This window comes from Panthera uncia, chromosome B4 (assembly GCF_023721935.1).
Source record: "Panthera uncia isolate 11264 chromosome B4, Puncia_PCG_1.0, whole genome shotgun sequence".
Classification (NCBI taxonomy): domain Eukaryota; kingdom Metazoa; phylum Chordata; class Mammalia; order Carnivora; family Felidae; genus Panthera; species Panthera uncia.
The window spans coordinates 87,885,169-87,908,393 of NC_064809.1; the positions used below are offsets into that span (position 1 = coordinate 87,885,169).

Here is a 23,225-nt window from a genome sequence, read left to right on the forward strand (position 1 = left end):
GAAAGAGAGAGCATGAGCAAGGGAGGAGCAGCGAGAGAGAGAGAGAAAGAGAGAGAGAGAGAAAATCCTAAGCAGACTCCATGCCGTCAGCACAGAGCCGAATGCAGGGCTTCAACCCATGAACCATCAGATCATGACCTGGTCCGAAACCATGAGTTGGACACTTATTCCACTGAGCCACCCAAACATTCTGCTCATTTAACTAACTTAAAATTTTCTCACCTCATTATATTTCCTTATCCCCCCTTATTTTGGTAGAAATGCTTTTCTTGAAGTGTACTAATTGTGATGATATGTGCCTTCTTGAAGAGCGTGGAAAGAATAGTCCTGTTATTGCTCTGTCTATATGACTGAGAACATTGTGTCATATGTGACCTTCGGACGTCTTTAGGAGAACCCACGGGAGACATTGCTCTCCACTTGCAATCAGGGCTGGTGGAAGGGCTGGCTCGTCTGGGGTGATGCCTAGCACAGCGAGCTAATATTGTGCCGCAAGGATCACCGGACAGGGAATAGGATGAGGACAACAATCTAGTTACCAAAACTTTTAGGAGGAGTACTGTACACGATTGAAGGGAATATTTTGAGAAGCCACGTGGGGAGGTGCTAAGAATTTCAAGGAGCATGATCAATGTGCTCCATGAACTTCCCTCTGAGCATCTTGGCTGGATTTTGCTGGAGAGCTTCTGTTTGCTGGGTGGGGCATGGAATTTTAGGACTGGAGACAAATAGCCTAGGATACTGGATGAGAAGCTGAACCCTGTCAGCAACCTCCCCACCCCCTTTTAAACCTCTTTAAGCAGCTCCTCTGTAAATATATGTGGAAGAGATATTTGAAAGGCTATTTGCTTGAAGGGACGCCAAAGCAGCTTTCCTGCAGACCTACTTACCTTGAGCCAGCCCTAATGTAAGTGCCTTATATAGTTTAACTTCTCCTGAGCAACTAGTTTTTGTGTCTGTGGTCTTTGGGACTCGTGACCAGCCCTGATTTCCTCTTTGAGGTGGCTGGAGCAGGGCTTGGAGCAACACGTGTGGTCCACCTCTCACAAGTGTGTGGGTATCCCCGTATACCTTTTGTCCTAACCTCATTCCTGGGCCCGTTTTATTGTTTAACCTTTATTTCTTCCTGCCTAATTTTTCCTGCTTATTTTATCTTGCCAAACAGCATACATCTTCTCAGACTGCCTTGACTCCTTACTATTTTAACCTTAAAATTATTGTTTAGAAGTGTTTTACATAAATAATTCTCCTCCTCTTTCCCTTCCTCCTCTTTCTTCTTCCTCTCCCTTCCCCTCTTTTGTGGTTACTTCGTAAGAGTAACAGCAATTATTTTGTATCCCGCAATATTGTTCATTGCTTCAAGAGCTGGCCTCTATCGTGATTCTACATAAACAGACAAAGTAACCATGGGGCATATTTTGGATGAAGATTCATAATACATATGGTGGGAAAGGGAGGGAGGAAGTGCTCAATTTGCCAAATTGTAAAGGCTCTACTGTTGTGTAAATAAACATGCACACAGGTAAGCAGCAAATGGTATTAACTATATAGGACCTAAAGACACAATAAAATACAAGTGAATCGTACTGTACTTCACCAAATAAAGCTGTTATATATGTGTATATTAAAAATAATTCGATATATAATTAGTACCATTCACTTATAACTGATAATCAACACAGTATCAGACTAACCTCCTGATAACTGTATTTCCAAATGACTACCAGTCATTTCCACCAAGATGTCCCACACAGGCACATTAAACTCAACATCTTCAGTACCAAAGTCAACATCTCTGGAAGCCTTCACCGCTGCCCGTATTGTTTCTCCTCGGTCATTCATATCACTGTTCAGATTCCTCTTTTTTTAAAAAAAAAAAGTGTTTATTCATTTTTGAGAGAGCGAGCATGAGTGGGGTAGGGTCAGAGCGAGAGGAAGACAGAGGATAGGAAACGGGCCCTGAGAAAAATTGCCTCATGGAGGCCCAGAGCTCGACGTGGGGCTCGAACTCACAAACTGTAGTAAGATCATGACCTGAGCCGAAGTTGGATGCTTCGTCAACTGAGCCACCCAGGAGCCCCAGATTTTCTCTTTTCTTAAACCCTACATGCAGTCGGTGGCCCAGTCCCTTGCTTACGTTTGAAATCCCTCTCAAGTGCAGACTCACGAATTTTAAAGCCATTTCGGATCCGATGTGTTTTCCTCAGTGATGTCTTTGCCTGAGTTCTCCTGTGGGGGCCTGTACTCCAGGGTGCACATAAAACTGTCTTCTGGGTGAGTGGTGAAAGTATTAATATTTTTATCTCTTCCACGTTTCTGCTTTTATAATGCATGCCAGTTATATATGTAAATAAATATAAGCACGTGTAGGACTATGCGCTCAGACATTTCCAATGGAGTGTAGAGTCAAATGGTTTGGAGATGACCAACCTAGGCTATTGTGCTTTGTTACCCTGCCTTCAGTCTAACTTTTCCACCTTTCTATTACTCATTCATGAGGTAAAGGGCTTAGAATAAACTAAGTACTATTAGTGTTAGCTATTAGTACTATTTTAGTTTATTTATTTTGAGAGAGACAGAGAGCACGTGTGTGTGTGTGCACGCGCGCGAGAGAGAGGGAGAAAGGGAATCCCAAGTAGACCCTGTGCTGTCAATGGGGAGCCCAGCACGGGTCTCAATCTCACAAACTGTGAGATCATGACCTGATCCAAAATCAAGAGTCGGATGCTTAACTGACTGAGCCACCCAGGTGCCCCTAGCTCTTAGTACTATTATCATATCCCCAAACTTAACTTTCTGTTGCCATCTTGGATCCTCATCATCAAGCATCTGGATTTTTACTTCAAAGTCTTAAATCAGTTGGTTCTCATATTCAGATCCCCCAGTTAGCTCCCTGGGTCCTGACTGGCTTTGCCAAGTATGTGTGAGCAGAAGCTGGCACACCGGGCCCTGGCTAGTTAGAGGAGAAAGATTGCTGTGGTCTAGGACCACAACGAGATGTGTTCAGTCTGCTTCCAGACTCTCCCTTGATCACTTCCCATAACACGTCATGCCGCTAAACCGCACAAATCGTTATGCCACTGCCCAGGAAAAGAAAATGTGTAGGCTTTAGATTTTCTATAAAATAGAGTCCACATTCCCCTGGAAGGATGAAGAGAATAAAATATGTTGGAAAGCACCTACTTAGGATTTGTGGAGTTTTGTGTTCTACTGTACTTGCTGAGAAAAGGGAAGGAGGAGGAATAGTCTAGTGTCAGTTAAGGCTTCCGAGTCAGGTGACATGAATTCAAACGTGCCCCTCTCTAGGGGCGCCTGGGTGGCTCAGTCAGTTGAGCGTCTGACTTCCGCTCAGGTCATGATCTTGCAGTTTGTGATTTCGAGCCCCGCGTTGGGCTCTGTGCTGACAGCTCGGAGCGTGGAGCCTGCTTCGGATTCTGTGTCTCCCCCTCTCTCTGCCCCTCCCCTGCTCATGCTCTGTCTCTCTCTGTCTCTCAATAATAAACGTTAAAAAAAAAATTAAAAAAAAAAACAAAAAAAACCCAAACGTGACCCTCCAAGTGTGATCTTGGGTAAACTGCTTCATATCTCCCTACCTCAGTTTTCTTATCTGTAGAAGGGCATAATGATACCTGCCTCACAGGATTGTAAGATAACACATACAGTGTCCTTGGGAACCAGTAAGGTTTGAATAAATGGTAGCACTTGTCGTTTGCAACATCCTGGCACTTTTAGAAAGTCTTAGAAAGTCTCCTACTGAAGGGAAATTTAACATATTCTAGTTAGAGAAGACTTCTTGAAAGAAATGTCAACTGGGGGTGGGAGGGAGGGGAGGGTGGGTGATAGGTATCGAGGAGGGCACCTTTTGGGATGAGCACTGGGTGCTGTATGGAAACCAATTTGACAATAAATTTCATATATTGAAAAAAAAGAAAGAAATGTCAACTACACGGGAACTGACATACATAGGAAGGTCGCAGGCAGTGACCAAGGTGTAACGCGGTGTGGCTAGAGCCAAGGCAGAGAGCTGGGAGGGAGGGGCGGGCCTGGGGAGCAGGGCAGGGTCAGAGATGGGAACTTCTTCTCTTTTTCATGATAACTACAGAGTGTTCACTACCACTCACTGCAACCAACTTTATTTCCGCAAGATAGCACATGCAAAGACCACTCCATACAACCCTCTGAAAACTAAAGCAGCACCTTTATTTTATACAAACAGTATAAAATGTTTATTACGTAAGAGCTGTGTTTTGTTTACAATATATTATATTGCTTCAAGCCAATGCCAAAAGTCCATACATTATATTCCCTATTTTATTGTGTTTACATATATTATATTGTTAAATGCCACTGCCACAGTGTTCTTTCTTTCTTTCTTTCTTTCTTTCTTTCTTTCTTTCTTTCTTTCTAGTGAATTCTCTGGAATCATGGTAAGGCCAAAATATATTGTGTTGAGAATTTACAAACAAGGGGAATTTTAAAAATGTGACAAATGTCTAAATACCTGACAATAACACTAGAAATGTTGTAACTTCAACACAATTAAGTGCTTCATCCAAACGCTGTGATTTATGCATTTTTGTTCCACGTATCTTCTTCAGTGTTCCCCAGCCCCTTGACACCGTGAATGCATTGCAATTTTGGAAATAATTTGCCAGCTACACAACTGAAAAGACACAGTTTTAACCTGATCCACTGACATAACATCAAATCTGTCCCAAAACACTGAAACAAGAAAATCTATGCCATCACTCTACAGACGTACTTAGAAAACTTAAAAGGAAGAGTAAATATCAGCTCAGTGATTTATAATGAAGCTAATAAAATTCAGGCCAGTTTTCTTAACTGTAATGAACATTATTTGAACATTCAACACATGAAAGGTTAACAAAGGCTATGAACTTGGTGTAACTTAAAACGTTTCAGATGTCGGAGTTCACCAGATGTAATTGGATTCAGGTGGATCCTGCCTCCCCTCGGCCTTTTTAAGTGAAGGCGTGTGCTGCCTGAGCCGGGCGCCTGCTGGCCTCAGGGCATGCATGAGGCTGGCTCCGTACCCTGTAAAATTATTCACAGCTTAAAAGAAAAGAAACTACAAAAACGGGCTCTTCAGATTCATTATTAACCATTCAAATGAAATCCATTTTCCCTTTTCATCCCAGAGTGAAAGACCACAGTCACCACAAAAAGCCACCTGAATGAAGAGATGTTACAGGTTCAGGGTCTCTGTTTAAAAAAGAAACCCATTTTAGGAACCATCCAATCTGGCTTCCTTCCATTGAAGCTCTGATTCACTATATGTTTTGGCCATGCAGAAACTCTTGATCAAAGTTTGGATGAATGTGACTGAATGATTTTCTCCACCCAAGGGCTGGTAGGGATTTAGCACTGAGGTCCCCAAAGCAGGGATGCTTCTGCAGAGGATTTGATTATTTTCACCGCATTGCAAAACCAGCCTCGATTAAATTGATCCAGAACACCCCCACTGTTCATATCAATCACACAATCAAGTGTGGCTATTGCACTTACATAAAATAGGATTTGGGTAAGAAGTAAGGGCTTCTATGATACATTTTAGAGAAGGGTTATGGTTTGAACTGACTCCTTATCAATGGGGATTTGTCAGTTTCAGTCAAGGTGGGCATCTGTGCATTTCCAGCTCACTTGTAAGTGAACTGTAACAGGGAGTAACATAGCTTTGGGCCTCCCTTCCTCCTGGTTGTGAACCTCTGGAGGTGCCTGGGGCACTGACTCATTTCTACTGATTTTCTAAAACGGATCCAAGACAGCAATCACATTTTAAAAATCTCCCACCATCTTCCTGGGCATTAGAGTCGAGTTTGGCATTCCGTTTGTTCCCTGTGGTTTTTAAATGCAAGCATGCCATTAAATAACTACTGAGAACAGAATACTTTGTTCCTGAATGTGTTTCTTTGAATTGTCAGTATGTAGGCTAGTAGCTCATGGAATAGCCAGAACGTGAGCCAACAACGCGCTGGAGTAAATCCCTACCCTGCTGCTCTCCCCGCCACCCATGAAGCCCGAACCTCCCTGCTGGCCGGGGGTGAGCCTCAGCCGGGAAGTCTGTCTCCAGTGTCCTCCTCCCCAATAACATGTCTGGGTGCCCAGGACCTCCCAAAGTGTCACCTCGCTGGGAATCTGTTCCCAGCAGAACTCTGTGCCTCAGAGCTTCCTAGTCACCACCCCCTGGTCAAAATAAACCTCATTCTTCCAGCCCAATTCTCTAAGCTAATGTACCAAATGGCTGGGTGGCCTCTCCCAGAAAACACATTTGCATCTTAGTCAAGCACCAGGGCATCTTCTTGATGCAATGCCTTGATCTGAGGGAGCCACGTAGTCGATGACAAAATGACAACACTCTCAGCACCGGGTCTGTGAATGACGATGTCTGGGGCTGGCAGACCTGTGAGAATTGCTCACCAATGCCACCTGAGGCCTCCGATGCCACCTGAGGCCTCCTAACTTGCCTTCTTTCTGGAGGAGTGATGGGTGTATCGGCAGGAACGGGGCCCCTCTACTCTCTGGCCATCACTCTTGGTCACCAAGCCCCAAATGTGGGGTCTCAGAAGATCTTTGTAACTGAGGCCTGGGAGGTACAGTGTGTGACCTCGGCTCATCCCTAGGCCTGAGGACGTCTTGAAAGCTACTTTGATTTGGGGACAAACCTTAGGGTTTGTATCCCGAGTTAAGGGCCCCTAAACGGATTTTGCTTACTCTTTCCCAAAAGGTCTCTGGAAATGGTTAGTTTTCTACAGGTCTCTTTTAGTTCAAAAAAGCCTTCCCCCACGTATGTCCCAGCACGGGACATACCATTCAACCATTACCACCTGGGGAAAGGACTATTTTCCGGAGAAGCTGCAAGTCTTGTTAAGCTCTGCCCATCTGAAGCCAATTCAATGTACCATACAGTCAACTCAGTGAGTGAAAAAGGCTCAAATCAATGGCTTAGTGTAACCTCGACTAGACACCAACCCACCTTAAACAAACAAACAAACAAACAAACAAACGTATATACCTGCATGTAGATGTATTAGATATACATCATAATAATATAATGTCAACATTATAAAATATGCACAAAAATCAGAGGCTTTGGATTGAGATGTATAAATATACTTACATATAACATGCTTAGATATTTTCCCTCAGCCTAGCTGATCATTTCTGTACTCACTGGGCTACATGCACCACCCTCTGGACACTGTGGATCTAGGAAAACATCTGAGGTGGAAATGATCTGTTCAATTTGTGCCCATTAGTTTGGAGACCCGATATGACAGGCCCAATGTGGGCTTCTGCTACTGAAGGATGTGATATGACCGAAGCCTTCCTTCCCTCCGAGGAAAAGTGGACAGCGGGCCCACGCTTAGGAGACTGAGTTCCAACCGCCAGATGGATGGAAGCCACGTTGTTTATTTTGTTCACTTGCTAACTGTCCCTCCCACTAGAACCTGGGCTCCACCAGGCAGGGCATTGTCTCTCTGTTCACTGGCATCTCTCCGATGCCTGGATTCCTGCTTCCAACAGGGAAGATATCAATCAAAATGAAATAGTTGAATTTAGCCCATTTCATTTTGTGTCTAAAATGGGCCAGTGGCTTATTATCTATACAGCTAGTTCAGAAGCCTTCTTCAGAAGGCTCCCACTCACTTTTATTGCAGTGTCTTCCGTGCCAGCCTTCTTGACACTGACATTTGTTGGGTTCATGGCAAGTTCCATGTGTACCACAGCCAGGCTCACAGACAGCTAGAATCAGAGGAGACAAAAAAGAGCGTTTCCTGAGCTTTCGTTGTTCCACAGAATCACACAGCTGCTTTTCTTGCAGGTTTTTTTTTTTAATTTTTAAATTTATTTTTGAGAGAAAGAGAGAGAGAGAGAAAAAAAGAGACAGAGCACTTGCAAGGGAGGGGCAGAGGGAGAGAGGAGAGGGAGACACAGAATCTGAAGCAGGCTCCCGGCTCCAAGCTGTCAGCACAGAGCCTGATGTGGGGCTCGAACCCATGAGCCGCGAGATCGCGACCTGAGATCCCACTTAACCTGAGATCCCACTGCCACCCAGGCACTCCTCTTGTAGTTCTTTAGAATGTGTTAGTTTGGGTTTCATCCCCTGTTGCTTTTTATTTTCCCTAAGCCAATCTCCAGCTCTAAGTCAGTCTGGGACTTTTTGAAACAGTCCTGAAGCGCCTGTGTGTCTCAGTCGAACCTTTGATTCTTGGGATTGAGCTCGGGTCATGGGATTGAACGGTCATGGGATTGAGCCCTGTGTCAGGGTCCGTACTGAGCGTGGAGCCTAAGATTCTCTCTCTCTCTCTGCCCAGGCTCACACATGCATGCTCTCTCTCTCTCTCCCTCTCTCTCTCTCTCTCAAATTAAAAAAAAAAAAAAATTAAAAAAAATTAAGTCCTGACAGAGATCTTAAACTAATCTTGATGCTTCTCATTCACAAAAGATGTTCAGTAGGACCTTGAAACTGCTGGAATGGAAGTTTATTTTCCTTAAGAAAACTCCAAATAGTTAAAAAGTTCAGTTGCTTGTGTGTGAATATGTCTGGTTTTTGTTGTTGTTGTTGTTGTTGTTTTTACATGCATGGATTTCATACAGTGTTTTTCTTCTAGGTAAAGGGAACATATATGTCAGTGAAGAGAGGTTAATCGTAATGCCGAGGCAACATGCAGTGGGTGAAGAAGTAATGTAGGAAGAGCTCCCCCAAGCCAGGCTGATTCTGTGTATGGATACTTACGCTTTGAACAGAGGTCTCCTTGGTAACCTTTGGAGCACTTACATTTGCTTTTCCCAATGCATTTACCTCCATTTCGGCAGGGTTGCGGGCATTTGCCTGAAACAAGAGAAGGATGCAAACAGGCAAGGAACTCAGTGCTTCGTTCAGAGGTCATCATATTTTACAAAGGAAGGGCAGGGCTTTGAGAAGATAACTGCTTTTTAAAGGCAGCGATTCCCTCTTGTTTCCGACCTACTCTGGCTTTGAGACTGTTTGAGTTTCATTCTTTGGAACAAACAGGCTAGTGTTATTACTTAGGATTTCTAACTTAGATCTTCAACGGTAAATGTGTTGCCCACACATTTATATTTCTATAAATGTATTGATATTACTTGTTTATAAACGGAATAAACTTCTGATTCATAAACACTTGTAATTTAAGATAGAGTAAAAGTTAAGATACGAATTAACCTCTAAATGATCTTTCCTCGGAGCTCAGACTTTGAATGTCGCTCTTTCCGCAAGCAGGCCTGCACCTGTACCTGACAGGATCTTTCTCCGCCTAGGATTCCCCAGAGAGCAGGGCTGGCTTGCAGTCAGAGCGTGTCTTTGGTGAAGTAACCCTAGGAAACCGGGATGGGGGGACAGGGAGAATGAAAAATGGAAGGAGGGAAAGCCAACACAAAAGTATGTTTGCAGGGTGGCCATCATCGCGGCTCTATCCTGGACCAGGCTCCATCCTGCTGGGTCCTTCTGAGGAGCTGTGGAGACTGTACCCTCAAGTCACTTTTAAGAAGGGAGAGGGGAGCATTTCTTCATTGTCTCCCACTGGCCGAGGGTCACCTTATGGGACAGCTTCCTCACACTGCCAATGTGTCACTATGTGAGTGCACACTGATTTTTTAGCACTCAGAGGAGTCTCTGGGTAGAAAGCAGGAGAAGTGTGGAGCAGCTAAGACAGGATACAACCTGAGGCGCCTGGGTGGCTCAGTCGGCTAAGCATCCGACTCTTGATTTTGGCTCAGGTCAGATCTCAAGGTTTGTGAGTTGGAGCCCCACGTTGGGCTCCTCACTGACAGCATGGAGACTGCTTGGGATTCTCTCTCCCTCTCTCTGCCCCTCCCCTGCTCTCTCTCTCTCAAAATAGACAAAATAAACTTAAAAAAAAAAAAAAGAGGAGGTGCAATCAGGTTATGCCTGTGCAAAACAGGTTGCCATAGCAGTAACTGGAGTAAGAGGCTGGCTGAGGACGATATGAGATAGGGCACCAAAGGGGCCCGATACCACACCTGTGCATTTTTCTGGAATGTCTTAGATCCTAATGATACATCACTCTTTCTTTGATCTTGGGACCAAATGAGAATTGCTAATGTGTTCACAGCTCTTTAGATACAGGATTTTAGAGCTGGGATAGGGCCTTAGATGTAAAAATTACATAATGATTGTCTTCTTTCTTACTCCAGAAGCTATTTATTCTTCCTCTGCAATCTAGAATTTGCCATCCTAAGGCTGAATGTTTTGAAGAAGTAGAAGGAAAAGGATTGCTCACCCGGAGCTGACTGGCGTAATGATGTTCCAAAGAGAGAAAACAGCCATTAGATTGTGGTACTGGAGGAGTCTGGATTTTTTTTTAATTGTTGTTCTTTTTATTTTCTACATTTTAGCAGAATACTCATTACAAAAGCCTCAGCACATAAGGAGAAGAAATGAAACTTTCATCCTAAAACAACACACTTTTATTCTCTAAGTTGTTCTTTTTATGGCCAAATGAAGCTTTGAAGGAAGTGAGCTACAATATGATTTACTGGCAAGCGCTGTTTGAGACACATGAATTCCATGTGCAAATTATTTTGCTTCTCTTTTAACTTACCCGAAAGGACCTTCTTCATGTATAAATTGGTCAAAGCAGCATTTAGTGGAGACAATATAGACATAATATTGATATGTTAGAGTCTCTTGAAAACCTGGAACGCCATTATATCTACAGGTTTTTCTGACACAGGGATGTTCTAGAAACAGGCATTAAAATAACCTTAATCATAGAATACCACCTTTTCACTAACCATTAGAAATATAAAGGGTCCTTTTGGCTAGGTTTGTATACAAAGAATAGCATTTACCATGTGGTCAAGATCCCAACTCTTACCTAAAGGAAAAGAATACCGAATTCTGAATTTTCATTTGCATCAGTGAAGCATCTGACCCCATCATATGCACAAAATTGGATAGCATGGTACTCTGTCATGCACTTGGGTTTTTCAAATAAACAAGATGTGGGGCAATAATTATGTGGCAGAAACAATAGTACTTATTATGAAATACTGGGTGAGCCCAAAATTCCTCACATTCAATGAAAGGTGAATTTGGTAGACAGGGATATCACAGAGAATGAGTGGCAGAGAGAGACTTTTCATTGACTCCATGGGTATTTTTATTTTCTTGGTCAGAGGGAAGGGAGAGTCCTCAGGTTCACCACAGCCAGGAAGGACATTCTCTCCTGGTTATCACACAGTCGAAATGTGACTGCAGATGGCTGTCTGAAGGCCATTCCAAATCAAATCTTATGAAGCCAAATCTTATGAATCTCACGAAGGTGTGATCGTTTTAAAATTCAGAATCCTGGGGGCGCCTGGGTGGCGCAGTCGGTTAAGCGTCCGACTTCAGCCAGGTCACGATCTCGCGGTCCGTGAGTTCGAGCCCCGCGTCAGGCTCTGGGCTGATGGCTCGGAGCCTGGAGCCTGTTTCCGACTCTGTGTCTCCCTCTCTCTCTGCCCCTCCCCCGTTCATGCTCTGTCTCTCTCTGTCCCAAAAATAAATAAAAAACACTGGAAAAAAAAAAAACTAAAAAAAAAAAAAAATTCAGAATCCTGTAAGTGTCTTTAATATCGACTTCCTTTTCCTGAGAGTATTTTGCAAGAGATTCTATCCATTAGACAGTGGGGAAAGTGAGTCAACTTGAAAGATGACACCACATTTTTACCTAAAACAGACTAAGCATTGCCTGAAGACAAACAGATTTGACTGTTTAATCAGCGTTCTTATTATAACTAGTGGATGAGTCCAGTGAGAACAATGAGCTACGGATTGACAAAATAAGGACATTAAACTTCCTCTGCCCATCAGGTTGCAGGATAATTTAAAACTGGAGCTCTGCTTCACATAGAAAACGGATTAAAATGGTTTATGATAAGTGTCAACAACTATCATCACTGGGTCTTAGGATTATGGGTGACTTTGAACTGTTTTATTCAGTATTCTAAATTTTTTATAAGGAAAATTTTATACAGAGAATTTTTATGATAATAAGAACCCATTAAGTTATTTAAAAAACCATTTATAATACAGTATAAATAATTCATGTAAACTTTTTTTTAAATTTTTTTTTAACATTTATTTATTTTTGAGACAGAGAGAGACAGAGCATGAACAGGGGAGGGGCAGAGAGAGAGGGAGACACAGAATCTGAAATGGGCTCCAGGCTCTGAGCTGTCAGCACAGAGCCCAATGCGGGGCTCAAACCCACAGACCGTGAGATCATGACCTGAGCTGAAGTCGGACGCTTAACCGACTGAGCCGCCCAGGCGCCCCTAAACTTTTTACCTGAAAGTTCACTGAAGATTCTTGGGATATCTATGAACCTTAAATAACAAGATAAACCAAATGTATACTATGTACATCCAGATATTTCTAACTATGATGTTATTAGTTAATTGGCAAGAGTATCTCAAATTAAGTCAAAGTGAAGTTTGAGACGATATCGGTCCTGACAGAGGTCAGGGGAAACGAAAATATAAATTACATCAGAATAGCGTATGTGTAGGGGCGCCTGGGTGGCTCAGTCGGTTAAGCGTCGGACTTCAGCTCAGGTCACGATCTTGCAATCTCTCGGTCCATGAGTTCGAGCCCCGCGTCGGGCTCTGGGTGGATGGCTCAGAGCCTGGAGCCTGCTTCTGATTCTGTGTCTCCCTCTCTCTCTGCTCCTCCCCCCCGTTCATGCTCCATCTCTCTCTCTGTCTCAAAAATAAATAAACGTTAAAAAAAAAATTTTAAAAAGAATAGTGTATGTGTGTATGTGTGTATGTGTGTGTGTGTGTGTGTGTGTGTATACATACACACATATACATATATACATACACAGACATATATATGTAATGGAATACTGTTCAGCAATCAAAAGGAAGTAATGATACATGCCACAACATGGATGAACCTCAAAAACATCATGCTAAGTGAAAGAAGTTGGCCATAAAAGGACATATATTGTGTGATTCTATTATATGAAATGTCCAGAATAGGAAAATCTTAAGAGACAGAAAGTAGACTGGTAGCTTCCAGTATCTTGGGGAAAGGGAAATAGGGAGTCACTGCTCATGGGTACTGGGTTTCTTCTGTGGGTGATGACATATTCTAGAATGAGACAGAAGCGATGCTGTACAATTTCATGAATATACTGAATTGCATATTTTTAAATGGTGGATTTTATGGTATGTGAATTATATCTCAATTTAAAAATAAGAATTCATAATTCAACTCTTTGTCTCTACTATACTAGAGGCACTTATCAAGTCAAGACCTATTTCCATATTTTCTTGGTTCTTATAATAGAAACAGGACACTTCCTAGAAGGGTTTGAGCATAACTTGTGATAGGGATAATCAGGAGCTTTCAAAGGCCTACATTTCGGGTGCAGTTAGCGGGGGGAAAACAAATAGAAATCATTGTCTCTGCCAATGGAAAGGTCGTAAACCCAAGAGCATGAAAGGGTATTTACATAAAGAGAAATGAGCCCATGAACAAAGATTCCTAAATATGATCTAACTAAGTATGTGGAGTCTGAGAGCAAGAATGGAAAAAGAAATTTGAGGGGAGTTAGTTCAGAGATATCTTTATCAGGGCAGGGTAATTAATAAGAACAGAAACCACATCCTGACAATCCATTACATGTTCTATGGAAACTTCAGAGGTATTTCGTTTGAACTCTATAAAAAAGCGGTTACTTCATCTACTACTCACTAAAGTACAGAAACTCACAAACAAATTAGAGCTTGAAAGTCAAAATTGCAAGTCAATATTATTTAATTTTGAGCCTACTACAACTTCAGAAACCATGGCTGTACTAACCAGCAGTATTTTACAGATATGATACAGCTGGAAATGAAAATGCCATATTCCAGAGCTTCCAGAAAAGCAGGGACACGGCACCCGTAGCAGACATGCTCATGTTCCTTTTGCTCCTTCCTGAACGGAGTGCTGGTGTCATCTCTTTTCTGGATCCTAAAGCAATCTAGGGTGCCGTTGGCTCCTTTCTGAGTTTCAGAGAGCTTCAGTGATTTGCTGAGGGTTGCAAGGCCGGCAGGGGGCAGAGCCAGGAGGATAAGCAGTTTGATATCCTGATTCTGAAAACAATGATTATCTACCACATTCCACCCTTACATTTTTCTTTCTTTGTACTGAAGCATGACAAACACATAGTGAAGGCATAACTGCGTTGATCTAAAGTTTACAGCTCAACTATTTTTTTTTTACATAAATAAACACTCAAGTGATACTTCATCAGTCAAGATATCGAGCATTTTTGGCAGCACATAAAGTTCCTTTCTGCCCCTGAGCACTATCCTGGTTTCTACTATCATCCATTAATTTTGCCTGTTCTTAAACTTCATAAAAATGGAATCGTGCGGTTTGCACTTTTTTGTACCTCGTTCCTTTACTTAACATTGATGAGATTCATTCATGTTGTGTATGCTATTAGTTTGTTCTTTTTTATTGCTGCGCACCCTTTTCCCCTTTTTCTTGAACTTGTCCTTTTCTCTTAGGTGGGATACTGGGCTCAGTCTGATTCAAGAAATGTGGCAGTGAATGGCAGGGAAGAAACTCTATGCCTGCAGGTAGATAAACACATTCACCTGTCCCAAAACTCGGGTCTACAATTCCAGGCTGAAACTATGGTTCTGCACAACAAGAAGGGGACAAACTCACTAAAAAGAAGCAATGCAACGTGCCAAACACCCCAAGCCCAGATGAGACGGCATCAGAGTGTTTGCTGTGAGTCATCTGAGCACCCTCTGCCCGGCCCCCGTCCCCCACCTTTAGCCTAAGTGAATGGTGGCTAAGGAACCACTGGCCTGAGCCCTTAGATAAGCTCTTCATGGTCTCTGGGCTTCAGCTTCCTCACTGATTAGATGATAGGGTTAGATGGGGTTTTGAAGCTCCCCCCAGAAAAAAAGAGAATGCAGAAGGTCAATACTCACTGATTTCACACTGTTCCCCCTCTAGTCCTGGAGGGCAAATACACTTCCCAGGGTAGAAACAGGTCCCTCCATTAAAGCAGGTAGTTGAGCAGTTTGCTATCAGAATGGATAACAGGGTATTGCATTAGACAGTGGGCTAAATCTTTAAAAAAAAAAAAAAATCCAACTTCACTTAAATTTAGGTGATACTTCTGGGGCATCTGCTTTTTTTTTTTTTTTTTTACATAAACACTCATGTGATACTTCATCAATCAAGATATAGAGCATGTTTTACTTATTTAATCAAGTAAGCGGCTTTGCAAATCCAAGAATTGTAACCAATCGCTGACCCATTTGCAGATTCCAACAAGAGGAGAAAACACACATTATATATGATCCTCCCCCAGAGGCTTATATCTTGGAGAAAAAAGGCATGGTGTGTAAATTTTTTTAAAAAGCTATCTTTTTAATTTTCTTGTAAATATCTGTGCCCTTAAAAAAAGAAACACTATAAACTCCCCGAAGTATTTTTTAAGCTAAAAGAAGACGGAAAAAGGAGAAAACTTGCTTTGGAATAGATAAAAGGGAGACAGGCCTTAAGTACTAGGATCTGGCAAAAAAGAAAGCAACTTTTTTCCTTTTCAGAATATGAATTCAGAGATTCATCTTATATAATAGGGATTTTTTTTTTTTTAAATAATTAACTTTTATGACATTTGGAGGAAGGAGTCCTAGTATTCGGGAAAGGACAGCCTGTTAGTCCTCATGAGACCCTATAGGTGGGCAAGTGGCAGCACCCAGTTGGACAGATTATCGTGGGAGTCCAAGTAACTAGGTTTTCCAGGTAAAAGTCATACTGTTTGTGATTCATCCTAAACCCTCTCTTCATGTCAACGTCTGGAATTTCACTGCTCACTGGAACCTAAAATAGAGGGAAGACAGAAATGGGGACAAGGGAGAACAAGTATCTAAAAATAGACACGTTGGCTCATTCTATAAAGGACATTAAAATCAGAGCTTGGATTCTCAGCAATTCCAGTTATATGGCCAATTTGTTCTTGTCCTATATGGAACAGGCCAAAGTGGGCTACAGATGAACAAAAGCTGAAGGAAGCTTCCAGTAGGAAAATCAGAAAGGAGATCCAAAAGTTATGTGTATGCTTTCTTTGTGGAAAGAAGGCCAATCAGCATGTTCTGCAAATATCATGCTTCTTAGAGGATAAAGCTTTTTGTTTAAAATCATAAGTATCTCCCATCTAAAGACAATGCTGTACTCGCTTTGGCAAAATCCAGCCTCCTGATGCACAAGGGAACAGCAGCATTTGGGTACAGAATTTAGGATTTAGGACAACCAGCTCTTTGGGCTTTCTCCTTGCTACTTGCTGCTAGTATTGTTAGGTTTGCGAGAGTGACTCTATCTCCCCATTTGTCCCTGTTTCTCCTGGGGAACTAACAAGAGAAGAGAAAACATCAGGATCAGGGTCTGCTTGGCCAGAGCTGGCTGGGCACTATCCCTTACTAACAAATAGAATGCAATGAACCTGGGAGCTTAATTGGAAGTTATGGGATAACGACAAAGCTAGTTAAAGAATCTGGCCACTCTGTTAGTATTTATATAATATTTTACAGCCTTCTCTTGATAGTCAATGATTCTTGACTAGGAAAAGGAATCAGAGACACCAAGTAACTTTCACTGGGGTTGAGGGTATGCTGGGCCAGTGCTTAACTACTCATTTCCTAAAGTTTGTAACAGATGTCCCAAGAGCCAATGAAAGTTAATCTTTCATGTTTCTTCAAATACGTTGTGCAAAGGTCTAGCTCCGTGCCAGTAATTAAACTGTTTTTCAGAAGCTCTATACTCCCTCCTGGATGATAAATGCATCTTTTTGTTGAGGTAGTAGAAACCACTCTTTTTTAATATTCCCCGATCTCCAGTGAGACCAAGTGGAATTTCAACAGACTTTCCAAAAGAATAATGATAATAATAATAATAATAATAATAAAAAGTACCAGAGTCTAACAAGTAGGGAAAATCTTTCATCTGAAAGGTAAAATATTACAAAATGTAAAACATATTGGAATACACATATGTTCCTTCAACAGTGACCATGCAGTGTTTGTGACTCTATAGCATCAGAAAAACACTGCAGTTAATTCTCCATTGTGCAAACTACACCAAGAACAGCCACATCTAAGTAAGCAGGCCTCCCAAATGGTGTCTTTAAACCTGTTCATACAGGAGTGCTTCATCCAGATCTCTGAAGGATTTGCTGTATTTCCCAACCGTTTTGTGACAAGAGGAATTTAATTTTGAATTAGCAGAGATGCTGAATGCTAAATTTAGACAAATAGTTTTGTTTTGTTTTGTTTTTACTCACTAGCTGTTCTTATCATGTCATCAGCGCTTAATCTTTGTGAATACAAACTTCGACATAGTGTTAAATCCAATATTCCAGTTTGGGATCGCTTAAAAATAAAAAGCAGAGATGGTCTCACATGCTCTCTCAATTAGCTTTGGGGCTGGGGGACCAGGGGCAATGGTTTAATTCCCATTTTAGAGACGGGAAAAGTATGACCCACAGAGAGACCAACTTTTATCAGTCTAGACACAGAGGTACTTGTGGAGGAGCAGGGACCCGAAACAGGTAGCCTGAGGGGCAACATGGTACGACAGAAGATGTGAGTTTGGGCCAAGAGACTGAAGCTCTGTAAACCTCGTTTTGCCCATCTGAGAATGAAATAGATAAAAGGTTCCACATCTCAGGAGGCTGTTGGATATAAAGTAAATTATTATTCTGACTCATGCTGAGGGATTCTTCCTTTAGCTTGTCCTTCTTTTGAAAAAATCTGTTTATTTCCATCCTTTTTTTTTTTAACGTTCATTTATTTCTGAGAGAGAGAGAGTGAATGTGAGTGGGGGCAGGCTCTGCACAGACCGCACAGAGCCTGATGCGGGGCTTGAGCTCAGGAACCGTGAAATCATGATCTGAGTGGATGGAAGCTTAACTGGCTGAGCCACCAAGGCTCCCCTGTTCATTTCCATCTTAACTGGTGCTAACTGTATTATCACTCAAGAGACACTTCTCAAAAAGGCACATCTTCTTACTTCATGGCATATATTTATTTTAAAAAATAGCACCCCGCTCATGCAATTAGCCTTTTTGACACCAGGATAATTTCATTACATACACTTTGTATGACATTAATTTTTTTTTCCCATAAAATATGTGACCTGGGCAAAACAGACAGGTATCTTGTAAAGTGTATGGATCATTCAATATTTTACAGCCAAGTTTGAACCCACTTTCTGAGAGAAAAACTGGCTATGATGCTGCATCATAGGCAGAGGGAAAACCATCTCTCAGGGATGTCATCTGTGAGCAGGTCCTTAAATTGGGGGTCAGTGGGCTTCTAGGTCAGGAAATGGGGAGCAGGCTGTTTCACTTCAGTCTTAGAAGCTCACCCATAGAATTTATTTAGGACATACCAAAACCCCATATGGCAGAGAAAGCTATGTGTTCACAAAATCCACACTCCTCTCCCATAAAGTCGTCCGTGGGAGACAGCTGTCCAGACAGGGATGACATTTCTCCAGGCTGCATCTGGGACCAGCACTCTGGTAGGACCGTGAGGGCTCATACCTCTCCATGGAATAGATGTGGAAGTTTTGTGGATCACTTCTGGGACAGAGCTTTTTTTTTTTTTTTTTTTTTTTTTAAAAAAGAAGTGCCTACACCAGTCCCTATCTCTGCTCATTGGCTGGTTTCAGAGAGCTCCAGAGCTGTAGGGAGGACGACTGATGTCAGGTACCTGGGCCCCAGAATCACAGCATGGAGAAGGGCTTCCTGCACTGGAGCATTCTGGGAGAGAAAACAAACTTCTACTGTGTGGAACTACACTAGAATTTGGGGTTAAAGTTGTTACAGAAGCCAACAAAGTGTTACACTCTATTCACAGAGCTATTATATAGAGTGATAATATATTAAATATATTCCTTTTGACTGCACATTTAGAAAGTAAAAAGAACCTTGTTCTTAAAAAGAAACTGTTACCTTTATCACAATTGACTCCATAGAATCCAGGTGGGCAGATGCAGAACCCAGGAGTGACACAGAGCCCGCCGTTCATACACCGTGGTGTGCAAAGGGCTAATAGAGAGAGAGCTCCGATTAAGGTCAAATGGGGTTTTGAGAAGGGCCATTTTGGGAATATCATTAATACAACAGCTCTACAATTTAGAAATTTTATTTGAGAGAGAGAGAGAGAAAGGGGCAGAGGGAGAGAGAGAATCTTACGCAGGCTCCATGCTCAGCTCAAAGCCCAATGGGGGCTTGACTCGGGGCTCCATCCCATGACCCTGGGATCAAGACCTGAGCTGAAATCAAGAGTCAGACACTCAACAGACTGAGCCACACAGGTGCCCCAAGAGCTCTTCATTTTTTATCTTTGTGGTTGACTCTAAAGTCTGTAGAGATACAGCTTTGACATATATATATATATATATATATATATATATATATATATATATAAATTTGAGAGAGAGAGCACAAGCAGGGGAGAGGCGCAGAGGAAGACGGGGAGAGAGAGAGAGAGAGAGAGAGAGAGAGAGAGAGAGAGAGAGAGAATCTTAAGCAGACTCTACACTCAGCATGAAGCCCAATGTGGGACTCCATCCCACCTGGGATCATGACTTGAGCTAAAATCAAGAGGTGGACACTCAACCAACTGAGCCACCCAGGCACCCCACAGGCTTGCTATATTTAACATTATTTATGTGTTGCAAATCAGTTGTTTTTAACCAGTTAATAGATGAGAATTTTAGAATTGTGCCATTTCAACGCCTGATTAAAATTTGCCTAGAATCATTACTTTGACTAAGAAGTAGCCTTCTTAAGACTAAATATTTTCCCCTGCCCTCTTTCCTAGATCTTCTAATTCCAAAATATATGCAAACAAGAAAAATTCTTATGTCTCAAAGATGAAAAAGACTTTGCTTACTCTCACCAAAGAAACCCTTAGTATTTAAGCATCCTGTGGTTAATACAACTTGCTTGTTTAACTCTTTCATAGAATAGTAATTTTACTGAGATAGATATATTTATAGTACAAATAATTTTCTTTTTTTTTTGGTCTTATAGCAACTTCATAACTCAGGTATACACTTAATTGTGAATCAAGGTACTTTTTATTACAGTAGACACTGTCAAATCAGTCATTATATTAGCTTGTTAAACCCAATTTAAGTGGAGGAGAACTTTCTTAAGATTATGCCAAAGTATATAATAGTGAATTAAGGATGGCGGGGGAGTGGCCACAAAGAATGTAGACACGCTGCTAAGGTTCTCTGCCCCTGTCACCATATATCGGATTTAACAGAAAGCCACTCCTAGAAGTACTTTCCATTTGCTCTTCTGTGGCTTTTTTAAGATTTTACCAATCCTTATGCTATGACCAGAAAAATAATTTCGATTTTTCTGAATGTGTTAAAAAAGCACATGTGGGGCTCTGGTGTGACGCCCATTTCATTAGCAAGCAAGTGGGGGTGGTTGGGTTCTGTCGTTCTGTACCTTTCTCGCAGTGAGGGCCATAGAATCCATCAGGACACTCACAGATGCGTCTTTCATTACAAAAGCCTCCATTTCGGCACCCTCCTGGGCATTCGGCTTCACCAAAGAGAAACAAGGTTACACCCCTTGAAACTGTGTTGGGGGAATTAACTGCGGGCATGAAGAGGCTAGTGCTGATGTCCCCCCCTGTGCACTGATTATCATAATCTACTGAATACTGATAACTTCTACCTCATTCTCTCTGTACCCCTTGTCCTTCACTAAATCCTCATCAAAGTAAGATTTTGTTTCTCTCAATCCCACTTACAATAGCGGGGGGCTCAATGGAGGAAGGCAAAGCAAGCGTTATTCTGCCTTCGTCCCCACCTATCAATCTATTGTACCTTCTTAGATTCACCCTGAGATAAAATGAATGGAATTGCCCACGATATTCACTTTCAGAGGGCAGAATGACCTTTTGGTACATCTTTATTTACTTATGTTTTTAAAGTACGCTTCGCGCCCAGCATGGAGCCCAACGTGGGGCTTGAACTGTCAACTCTGAGATCAAGACCTGAGCTGAGATTAAGAGTTGGATGCTTAACCGACTAAGCCACCCAGACATCCCTTGGTACATCTTTAGAGTACTGAAAGCCTCTCGAGCTTAAGTTCTGTGCTGGAAAAGCTTGTATCAGGATGGGAAAAAAATCTAGGCCTTCATGCTTAAGTGGGCATCAGGGTGAGGTGCCTATGCCTGGCAGAGATTGCTGGTGTGATGGTGGCACTCTGTGCTCTGGAGAAGTCAGCCGCACCAAGCTTGTGGCAGTTGTGGCAGATAAGAGTTGTATTGCCTTGACAAGGGGTAGTTGCTAGTAATGACTGGTGATCTTGCTATGAGACTGGGGACTCCCAAAGATTATGCTGGAAGAGGGGAAGGAGAGAAGTAGAAGAGAGGGCTTTTGAAGGGGTATTGGAGTTCCCAAAATTGTGAGTGGGATCATAGCAGAGAAAGTCTGTCTTAGTACTATACTGGACCCCGTGGTTACCAGCCTCCTGCCATTAGTGTGGTTATAATTATACCAAAAAATTATCCTCTTCCTTCCTTCCCTCCCTCCCTTTCTTTCTTTTTCTTTTCTTTTTTCTTTTCTTTCTTTATTTCTTTCTTCCTTTCTTCCTTCCTTCCTTCCTTTCCTTCCCTTCTTCCCCTCCCTTTCCTCCTTCCTTCTTTCTTCCCCATCTCTCTCCTTCCTTCCTTCCTTCCTTCCCTTTTCTTTTTCTTTCTTTCTTTCTTTCTTTCTTTCTTTCTTTCTTTCTTTCTTTCTTTCCCCATCACACCTGCAAGTTTTATGAGCCTTTTCTTGATGATGATCACTGATTACCTTGTTGACATGTTTTAAAGAAGATAGCATTTTGAGGCGTCTGTAGGATGGTGTTGCCTTCAGAATTCATTACAATCACGTTCACTTCAAAAGCTGCCACTCCATCTTGTTTTCCAAGACATGGGAAACCAACCTGAACAACTAAAGAAAAAGCAAGTATAGAGAAACAGTTTATTTAGTTGATTCCAGTTATATAGACATCTTGGTAGGAGAGACAAAGAACAAAGCAAACGTGTTCCTATTTCATTATTTCATATTCTTGTATCTACACCACAGTAGAGACTGTATTTTGATCATATGAGCATTCTCCGAAGAATTTATACATCATGCTGGGTGGAGAAAGAATGAATAATGCATTAATATGTACCTTACTGATATGGAATTGGGGTTATTTTGTTCCTAGTCTGGGCTTGTACTATCTTGAAAAAGAGATTTTCTCTAAAAATTAAAGGTGCAAATAGGCAGCACAGATTGATGCCAGCAAGAAACTTGTGGGCATCTTTACCAGCCTCCATATAATCCAAAAAAGAGCTTTAAAAACAGTATTCCAGAATTTTTAAAATAAAGTCCCATATAGGCACGAGCTTTAGTTTCAAGCTCGGTGTGCTTGAAAGTGACAAAATATATTCTTTGGAAATATCCTACAATGCAGACTAGACTCCAGTTATTGGATTGAGTTAGTGAAGCTAATATTTTCTTAGGCTAATATTAAAATGTGTCCATATCTTGGGATCTAGAAGAGAGTTTGGTGTGATGAAATAATCTCACAAACTTATACCTAATAATTTAGGTTCATAAAAATGAGCCATTTGCTTTTTGGGAGTATAATGATCACTTGGGGTGTATCATGTTGACTTAGCAAATGAGTGGCGGCCAAAGATGATGGTGTACTGAGAGGGCAAGGAGGGCACCAATTGTGGAGTGCCCACAAGTAAGTGGGTGGAAACTGGATCAAGTCATTGGCTAAGAGACTGGCTGTGTAAATTTCTAAAATCCACTAGCTTATCATAACATATCCACTGGATGAGGGTGATTTAATTGATCCATTAGACTCTAGTTCTTCCTTATATATAGGAAGAAATATTGCTATAAATATACGTTTGAAATTTTACTTCCTTTTGTTTCCAGATAGCAGCTTATGGTTACTGCCAAGCTTAGGGAAATCATACCAAACCAAGAAAAATCCTTTCCCTGTAGAGTTTTCATAAAACTTTCCCCTAGATGTATAAGAAGACATGAGCTGGAAATTGGCTTGTTCTCCCATAAGGCACTGCACACAAGCTGGCCATATAATCTTATTAGTGTGCTTGGCAATCAAAAGCCCCTCGTAAGG

The 23,225-nt window shown here is 41.8% G+C and overlaps 1 protein-coding gene across 1 annotated transcript in view; it reads right to left on the reverse strand.

The window, feature by feature from the left end:
• Positions 1-4,179: 4,179 nt before the first annotated feature.
• Positions 4,180-23,225, reverse strand: part of WIF1 (WNT inhibitory factor 1) — a 68,155-nt gene continuing 49,109 nt past the window's right edge. The window contains exons 4-10 of the mRNA XM_049625912.1: positions 21,893-22,033; positions 20,535-20,630; positions 19,020-19,115; positions 14,989-15,084; positions 8,759-8,854; positions 7,669-7,764; positions 4,180-5,055 (exon numbers count right to left, since the gene is read on the reverse strand). Of these exons, the coding sequence (XP_049481869.1) occupies positions 4,934-5,055; positions 7,669-7,764; positions 8,759-8,854; positions 14,989-15,084; positions 19,020-19,115; positions 20,535-20,630; positions 21,893-22,033 (743 nt within the window). The 3' untranslated portion in view covers positions 4,180-4,933. The remainder of the gene's footprint in view (positions 5,056-7,668; positions 7,765-8,758; positions 8,855-14,988; positions 15,085-19,019; positions 19,116-20,534; positions 20,631-21,892; positions 22,034-23,225) is intronic.